A 9,379-nucleotide genomic window follows, 5' to 3' on the forward strand; every position below is an offset into this window, starting at 1 on the left:
GGGTTCTGCTGCTCGGCCCGTGTGTGCCCGGCCGGGAGCCGCGCAGGAACGGTGATTCCGTTATCGGTGGCCTTTGAAGCACGTTGTGTGTCACTGCAGGCAGCTTTTCGTATCTTACGGGTTTGACTACAGACTAAATCTGAAGTGCCTTTACTAAGCTCTGGTGTGTGCGTTGTGAAACTGCTCTTATTGCAGTGGCTTTTTGGTGTAAAGTGAGTGTAGAAACGGGCAGGATTTGTGACGGATGGTTCCAGGGCATGTTCAGAGAGACTGCTTACTGGCTTACAAAACGTGAAGATACCTTAAAATAAAAGCAGCTTATCTTCCGATAAAAATAACTAGCTGTAGTGATCTTTAGGCAGAGATACATCTTCGTTTCCTTCTTTGAAAGCAGCTTAGACTGGTTGAAGTTCTGAATCTTCTAAACCTGAAAATACAAAAAAAAATTAATATAGTCCATGAGTTTTTTTTATTATTTTGTTTCCAAACATTTTGATTAATCTACGGGTTTTAGTTCAGGCTTCAGTCAGGTACATGATGGTATAGAATTTTGCCTGTTTACTCTAAAACATCAGGCTTGGAGACCCTTTAGATCAATAATTTCTTACATATTTATGATGGTGTCATGATTAAGTTAAAATATCTTGATGGCTTAAGAGTGTTACAGAGGGAGAGTCATACCATTCCACACACAAGGAGAAGGAGGGTACTCCAAGTACCACACCTTAAAAATGTCTTTGGCCTGTTCTGGTGTCTTATGCCCCCTCCTTTTATCGTCATCCTTCTCCTTCAAGCAGCACATTCTGCAGCATGTTCTGAGCTGTATGCACTTGAGATTTCCAGGCTGTGTCACTGCAGTGAGCTCTGCTGTATGGATGTGCCTCTCCCAGGACGTGTTGGTTGTGGCTCTGTGGCATTTGCTCCAGTTGCACAAGGTCACCTTTCCGTTGCTCTTAAGTGAGGGCCATGCTCCTGTGCTTCAAGAATACAGGGCAAGACAGATACTCAAAGACAGATACCCAGTCCTAACTTCCAAAATGGCTGAAAAAAATCTGTGTTACATTCTGTGAACTATATTTTAAGTAGTCTTGCTTTATACTAGTGGTTCCCAACTTGCAGATTTTCAATTGATACAAGTCCAGGCAGATACACTGAGTTGGCCACTGTCCAGCCAGTCAGTGTGTTCCTTTGTCACAGCTGCAGAAGCTGGAGAGCACTGCACAGGGAAACTCTTCTCATTTGCAGTCCTAATATGTCACCTGAGCTGGTAGGAGTGGTAGCAGGAGAGAGACATGGCACTCTTGGGATAGGATTGGCTAGGGAGTTAGACCTGCAGATAAATGAAACATTAACATCTCCTACTTAAGAGAGTAATAGAAATTTGGACGTTTCTTTTAAGAATCTCTAGAAAGCATGTCATACTACACTGAAGTTGTTCTGAAACAACAGATTCCAATCCAAATAATGACATTCCCCAGTGAAGATGGGTAACCTTAACTCTGCTGTTAAATGACATGGTGATACCCCTTTTCATAGGAGTTGTTTCTATCCCATCACTAGTTCTCGTAGAAGCTACAGCGGTATAAAAATGTTTGGAAGTGGTCTTTTATTCATAAGTGACACAGAAGAAAAATAACAGTGTTGACTAAAATAATGTTGACAGGTGAGTATAAGACTGTGTATGTATGCTTAGTATGATGATTATTCTTCTGTCTTCACTTAAGCTGCATTTCTATATCATTGTCTGTGTACTGGATATAGAATCACTCAGCAGCCAAATAGTCTTAAGTTTACAGTAGAGTTTATCCAGCTTTCTCAGCTAATTAAAAAAGGACTTGTAACTTGTTTTGCACCAACTTTAGAAGGATATAGCAGTAACTGTGCAGCTAACTGAAATCCTGCATCTGAAATGGTATAAACCTGTACCACCAGACAGGTGAGAGGCCAGCTGGCTAGGAAGCAGCTTTGTGGGAAGGAGCTGGGAGTCCCCATGGACAAGTAAGTTGACTGTGAGTCAGCAGTTCTTGCAGCTAAGAATGACAACAGCAGCCAAGAGTGTGGCCAGCAGGTCACGAGAGTTGCTTCTTCCTCTCTTTTCATTGCTGCTGAGATGCATGTGGAATAATGTGCCAAGTTCTGAGTTCCTCAAGATGGAAGAGACATGGACATACTGGAGTGAAGGATTATGAAGGGAGCTGGAGCACAGGAGGCTGGCAGTGCTAGGTTTGCTCTGCCATAAGAAGAGAAGAATCAGGGTGATGGGAGTGTGTAGAGAGAACAGAGTCAGATCCGTGTCAGAGGTGCACAATGACAGAATAAGAGAGGCAGTGGACACATGCTGGAACACAGGGAGATCTGAATAGCTGTAACTTGGGAGATTTCTGAGCAGCCTGATCTAATTGGTCCTGCTCTGAGCAAGGCATTTTACATTTTAGTCCTGGAGATCCCTTATAACCAAAATTACAGTGTGATTGTAAAAAGATGGTTACTAGTGGCTTACTGTGTGAATAACCCATTAGAAGAAGGAAAGAGGGCCAGGTGAACATGATTCTGAAAACTAATTCCTGAATCAAGAGTGTATAGTTAAACTAAATTCTGAGATACACTACACCAATGTACCTGAGTATAGGCTATTTATTTATATGTCTGTGAAGCAAAATGTGAAAGATTGTAAGGTGAGTTGATTGCTAGAGTTTAATGGCATATATATATATATATATACACATACACACTTGTTTAAAGGGTCATGGTGCTCAGGCAAAAATGTGAATTTATGGATATTAGTACAGTTGTCAAATGGCAGTTCTTTTGAAGCTTTCCTTCTCCAGGCTTGGTTAGCAGTGTAGGATATTTTATGACATTATAAATCCATTTTTGAAAGAAATTGATACTATTATTTTGCCTTTCCAAAGGTGCTTTCTGTAGTACATTGGCTAATGTTTTTTTCAAATTATTACTTAGAAAGTTCAGGAATGGCCATGTTTCTTGGCATTCGTTTTTTTATATGGACTTTGTATTTTCTTAAGTTAGGTGCTGGCTTTTGTCATACGTCTGTTTAAACATATTACAGGTTTAATCCATGAAGGTGATCACACTGGTTTCATAGGACATGTCTCTCTTTTCATTTCAGTAAAATGACTGGGAATTTTAACTGTGTACACTATAGCTGTGGTTCTGAACAAATTTTAGATACTAAAAAATATTCTGGAGAAAATCACTCCAGCTACTAAAACAGCCTGGTTTGCAGCCTGCTTAGCTCAGTATGTGATGCACACGGAAATAGTTCTGGGAACTCTTGTGTTGACATTGGGTTAAACTCCCCATTATATTCATTTCTGTATACACAAAATTTAATATCCACTGAGATCCCCAAGAATTGAGTACATGCTGCAATACTATGATGTGTTGTATTAAATGTTTATTGTTGGGTTTTTTTCTTACAGGGTGAAATTTTCTACAAAGTCCGGTGGAAAGGATACGCCTCTGATGATGATACCTGGGAACCAGAGGTTCATTTGGAAGACTGCAAAGAAGTGCTGCTCGAATTCAGAAAAAAAATTGTGGACAATAAGCCTAAACCTGTTAAAAAAGACATACAGGTGAGTTTCACCTTCCATTAGCTTACACTGAGCCCTATCTAGGCTCTGCTAATGGGAGGAGAGAGAAAGGAAGACATTTGGAATATGGAATTAAAAAGAGTTAAAGAATCTCTTCCATCTAAAAGTGCTTGGTTTCATGTAAAACTGAATATTGTTGCTTTTCTCTGGTTAGGAATTTTTTTTTAATTGAAAAGTTTCATTTTGGACTCTTAAATCCATCTAAACTTTATTTCCGTTTTTGATGGGTCTCTATAAATGATGTGTGGTGATCTTAGTTTCTTTTCCTACCCACATACATATTGTCTTGTCAGTGAAGCTGGGCACTGCTCAGTTCACCCTCTTGCTTTGTAGCAGGTTGATAAAATTTTGCATGTTAACCGTTAAATTTGGTAAGATAGGAATCCAGAAAAATTATCTGCAAGAAGGCAGCATGTGACTTCTTTTTTAAGTGCTCAGTCAGTATGAAAATGAAACATGAGAATCTTTTTTAAAAAACTGGTACCTTCTGGGAAATCTGTATGTAAATTTTAGAAAAGCAAGTTAATTGTGAAGAAAAATAGTTTAGGTTTAGTTCTGCTCTGGAAACTGGTTGTTGAATATCTGATTGGTTTACTGGACTTGTTTATGTATTGATTCTCATCCAAGCAGTTGGTACTGTAATTTAGGTAACTAAGAAGCTAGAACTGTATTTACAGATTTTACAGTCTGGCAATGGGGGGTGATGTTTGCAGAGATAAAAAGTTTTCAGTGTTTAAAAATTGACTTTTCCCAGGCACCACCACTACCATTTTTGTGTAGCTTACACCAGAGTGATACAGTTTAATGAGGAAATAAATATTTTCTTTTTTTTTTCCTCCTACTTTTTAGAAACTATCTCTAAATGATGATGTATTTGAAGCAGAGTCTGACAGTGACTGGCAAAGTGAAACAAAAGATGATGTTTCACCAAAGAAGAAAAAGAAGAAGTCAAAAGATGGAGAGGATAAAAGTCTGGATGATCTGAAGAAGAAAAAGTCTAAGTCTGCAAAATTCAAAGAAAAACCCAAAACAGAATGTGAAAACTCTTCAGATACTTTGAGTTCAGATTCAAAAGGGAAAAAAAGGTCTTCAGAAGCCAAGGAGGATTCAAAGGACTTAAAGAAGCAAAGGAAAGAAGATACTAAAGAAATCAAGAAAAAGAAGGGAGAAGTTAAGGATTTAAAAACAAAATCTAGGGAGGACAAAAAATCATGGAAGGAGAAGCATAGAGACGTTCAGATTGACTTGGAATCAACTACTTTAGATGATGTGTTTTCTCAAGGAACTGATGATGAAAATTCAGACTTAAATTCTGAAAATAAAGATGAGAGGCAAAAGGTAGTAAGTGGAGAAGAGAGATTAGAACAAGAAATTACTGAGAAAGAGTCTGTTGCTGATAGGCATCTTGATGGATCAGGAGGTAAAGATGTTGATAGTATTGATGTTAAGGTTGAAAGAAAGAAGAAAAAAACTCAGAAAGCTGAAGATTATAAAGAAGAAGGTAGAACAGTGGAAACTCAGGATACCTGTTTAGAGAAGCAAAGCATGCAGAAGAAGCAAAAAGGTCAAGAAAAAGGAAAAATGGTACAAAGTGAGTTGGAGAAGGCACCAGCTGCTCCTTCACTAGTCCAGAAGGGTTTGAAATTGAGCACTGATGAAAGAGGGCGCAAGTCCACCGATTCAGCTGGGGAGGTAAGCCATGTTAGGGCACTGGGGTGCGTGCTGGGTAGTTAACATATTTGGGGTACAAATATTTCAAAAGGTTACTGTTACGAGGGCGAAGTTAGTGAGCTGGATTAAGCTAAAGAAGGGCCCACTGCACAATGTATAGGAGAAACAGGAAAAAATCTGTATTCTGAACCCTATAAAAGAGGGAACACTTCAGGAGAGAAGAGTGTCCTTAAACGTGAAAGTGTGAATTTCTCCTGTTTGTTATGTGTGCTTGCTCAGAATGAAATTTACTGTTCCTCCAAAGCATCCTGTCATGTTAACTTTTATTTCCCCCTCCTTCAACAGTTGCCGAGGTTTGACTCTTTTCTTCTTCTGTAGTAAGACATTCAGCCTTCAGGAACTAGCCAGCCAGCCAGCACTGCACAATGAAGTGCACTTCTGAGCTAAAACACACACTTGATGTCTCTCAAAAGCCAGCCACTCTGTTATACCTTACAGGCCTTAGCACCTACTTGAGAACTGGGAAGCTGAAATCACTTCTCCACCCAAGCCTCCCAGATAATTGTGCAGCTGGCTGGTCTTACTAGAATTCCTGGCGTGCTTATAGAAAACACTTAGTTTTATGACATAGTTTCCTATTAATTACTAATGCTGTGGCTATTCTAAGAAATGAGCTAAGCAAGTACTGGAATATTTATTTTTCCGTGTTTAATACAGTAATGTTTTAAGAAAAGAAGGATGGTAAAGGTGGAAGGAAAAAATGGAAAAAAACCTCCCAATATTTCTGCAGGGTTTCTGCGAATATAATTCCTTTCATCTGCTTCAGGCAGTTCTGATACAGTTTGTGGTTCATAAAACTTTGGCAGCTCACAGTACCTAATCAGATAAATCTTTGGAATTCTGTTTTATTTACTAGTAGTATAAAACTCTTTGTCACCTGAAACATTAAATCAACAGCAGATGAGTTGGTTTGCTTTTGTCTCTTCAGACAGCACTCTGAGTAAGTTGTCTGCATGCCTTTCTCATGGTCATGCTCCATGGAAGGCCATGCTTCAAGGCACTGAGGAAGCAAGGAAGACTTTTTGTGTTTTTTTTTTAGCCTAGAAGGCTTAAGCAATGTTTTCTGTAACTGATTAATTATTCTTTGGAGCAGCTGTGGACTGTTTTATATGGGTGGGTTTGATGGAGAGTTCTGGAAGTTTTTTGACTTCACTGAATTGTTGGCCCAAGCAGATTACTCTTTTCAAATACAATCATTGCATATGTGTCAGCTGCCTGTCTTTCCTTAGGCAGCTCTGAGTGCAGAACACTGCCCTCTCAGTTCATGATAAGGTATTTATTCTCTATTTGGAGTCAGTTTGCATACAGGGCCATTCTTTCCATTCAATTTATCTCCAAAAATAAATGTGTAGTGTGTGTTGTGCATCTGATCAGTATTGGGAATCTGGAATAGAATTCAGGATTACTGATTTTAACAGCCCCTCTGTGTAGCAGTACCTGATAATCTCTTCAGTAAATTACAGGTTGTCTCCCAAATACTGAGCATCTGCTGGGATTAAAAACTGTCAGTGCTACTAGTTACTTAGGTCAGTGATCAAAAGCTGAGGTTGAGGGGAAGGTGAGAAAGACCGTTAAATGTCTCAGCTCTGCTAACACACTATGATACACAAAAATAATCTATTTTAAGTTTTTCCTGTGTCAAAGACATGGTAGCATTTAATGATAAATTCAGTCTGGACGTCTTGTAGGGTCACTTTCTGGGACAGTTTTTCAGAAAGCCAGTGCTATTCCATGTCTCTGGTTAGTGTCAGTGCTGATACAAAGGCATTCCAAGGAGCTTTGTCCCACCTATCTGCAGTTCGGAATTTGCAGGCTGAATGGAGAGAGAGGATTACAGGCGGAGAAAGGCAGCCTTTGGTGGAGGTGGTTGAAGTCTGTTCTGGTGAATATTATATATCTATATCGACCAGAAGTTTTTCCTGTGATGCTGTATATCACTAAACTCAGTCTTCTAGTGGATATAGTGGGTTTGGGTGGATTTTTCTGAATGTCTGTTTTTCACAAATTACTCTAGCCTTAACATCCTGTAGGTGTAAATTGGAAAACTTTGAACCTTCTATATACAAATGTCAGGTTTTCTCAGCTGAGATTCACATCAGTGCTATCATAACTGCTTTGAATATGGTGCTACAAATGTGTTAAATAGTTTGAGATATTCACGTTATATTCAGGTTCAGTATTTGGAACAAATGAAAAGTTTATAATTTTTAATTTCCTCCAAAATGCTAGTTTTGACGTATCTGCACCTCATGCCATAAAGCACCTTGCATGGCTAGGATGCAGTAAAAATCTGAGCTGAAGTTTTTTATTTTGGAAATCTCACATCTCTTGCAGAGGAAGCCTTCACAGACTTAACTCCTGACTCACTTGTTTAATTGTTTCCTTAGGAATATCCACAAGTCTGTTGTATACATATTTCAGTAGTATTAATTTTAAATATATTTCATTGTTGGGATGGTAAAAGGAGTTTATATTCAATTTTTCCTCTACCTCTTTAATTTCATCTTCTCAATTATCAGGAGAAAGAAGGAAAGAAAGTTGAAACAAAAGAAAAATCTCCAAAAAAAGAGTCTGAAAAAGAAGAAAAGAGCAGAAAAGAACAAAAGGGCCTAAAAAGTAAGTGCTTACTCCTTAAAAGAGAGAGTGGAGAGACCCTTCAGGACGTTCTCCTCTTATTTCTACAAGAGTGGATATCATATAGTTTTGTAACAGATGCCACTAACGAGAATTTTTGCTTTTATTTTAGGAAGCAAAAGTCTGCTGTTTAATGGCTTTGCTACTATATTCTTTATGGAAAAGTTCTAGGTACTGCCATGTATGACAAGTCGAGATTTTTCCCCTTTTTCCTTTAATACTATCAACTGTACTTATGTGGCATGTAACAGCAATGTTTTTTTTAGAAGAATTCATCCAACTTTTGGCTATTTCCAGAACTGTTCTGATGATACTATGAATACACATTTCCTGTGTTTAGAAAAATTAGTAGAGGTTCCCATCAGACAAACTTCTTTCCTCTTGCTTTAACCATCACAACGAGTTACAATATACAACCCTTAGAATATCACCAGAGCTGGCTGAATTGATGATGGAGAAAAATGTCTAGGTTTTATTTCTATTCTTAATAGTATAATGGAGAAATAATGTTACCACTCTAGATCTTAGTAAAATTTTTCTTAGTTTTTTTAAGGATAAATGTCCTCACTACTCTGATGAGGATTAACGGAGAAAAATTAGACAGCTACCCCTTTGATAATCATGAATGGATATAGGAGAAGCTATGATGCTTCAGATAGCTGTTGCTAGAGAGTATCTTTCACTGAAATTGCATAGATGCTTACAATGTTTAAGGAAAACAGTAACAAACAGAATTACTGTTCCTTGTACAGCACAGTCCTTCGTCTGTTCATCACAGATATTGAACTGTAATATTCCATGTAGTAATTTACACTTAATTCTAAACTACATTCCTTAAAAACAGGATGGTAACATGTTGAAAGCAGTCTGAATTCAGATTTGCCAGGGTAGCTGGAGGTGAACTAGCTCTCCCTGATTTTTGGCTTATGTTGTTAAGCTTGCTTCTATGCCTCAGCAATTATTCACTTATGGAAAGAGAAGAGAAACAGACCTTTTCTAGATGGACTCTTGTTACGCACTTAAACTTGGTTATGTAATACTCTTTAGTGGCTCAACTAGTCACTCTTGGTAATTGTCTTAATATTCTAGGCTTTAAGGACATCAAAAGTGTATTTGACTTGTTTAATGTAGCTTCAGAAGAAAAAAGGGAATATTCTGAGAATAACTGCAAAAGAGAAGAATCTTCGCTAGAATATAAATTCATAGAAGAATTAAAATCAAAAGGCAGCAAGGTGTGCAAGGAACAGAAGAACCTAGATGAGACAGACATGTGGACTCGCATTGCTGCAGAAGGTGATGGAGAAGTAATGGATGTGTGTCAAATGGAGAGCTCTGGTGAGCAGTAGGAACAAATGCAGGGGCAAGTTTAGCACTGGCAATTAATATTTTCTCCATTC

The 9,379-nt window shown here is 38.3% G+C and overlaps 1 protein-coding gene across 1 annotated transcript in view; it reads left to right on the top strand.

The window, feature by feature from the left end:
• Positions 1 to 2,642: 2,642 nt before the first annotated feature.
• The window catches only part of MPHOSPH8 (M-phase phosphoprotein 8), a 16,233-nt gene continuing 9,496 nt past the window's right edge, over positions 2,643 to 9,379 (top strand). The window contains exons 1-5 of the mRNA XM_009999436.1: positions 2,643 to 2,675; positions 3,444 to 3,599; positions 4,467 to 5,309; positions 7,868 to 7,964; positions 9,072 to 9,317. Of these exons, the coding sequence (XP_009997738.1) occupies positions 2,643 to 2,675; positions 3,444 to 3,599; positions 4,467 to 5,309; positions 7,868 to 7,964; positions 9,072 to 9,317 (1,375 nt within the window). The remainder of the gene's footprint in view (positions 2,676 to 3,443; positions 3,600 to 4,466; positions 5,310 to 7,867; positions 7,965 to 9,071; positions 9,318 to 9,379) is intronic.

This window comes from Chaetura pelagica, unplaced genomic scaffold (genome assembly GCF_000747805.2).
Source record: "Chaetura pelagica isolate M959 unplaced genomic scaffold, ChaPel_1.0 scaffold85, whole genome shotgun sequence".
Lineage (NCBI taxonomy): Eukaryota > Metazoa > Chordata > Aves > Apodiformes > Apodidae > Chaetura > Chaetura pelagica.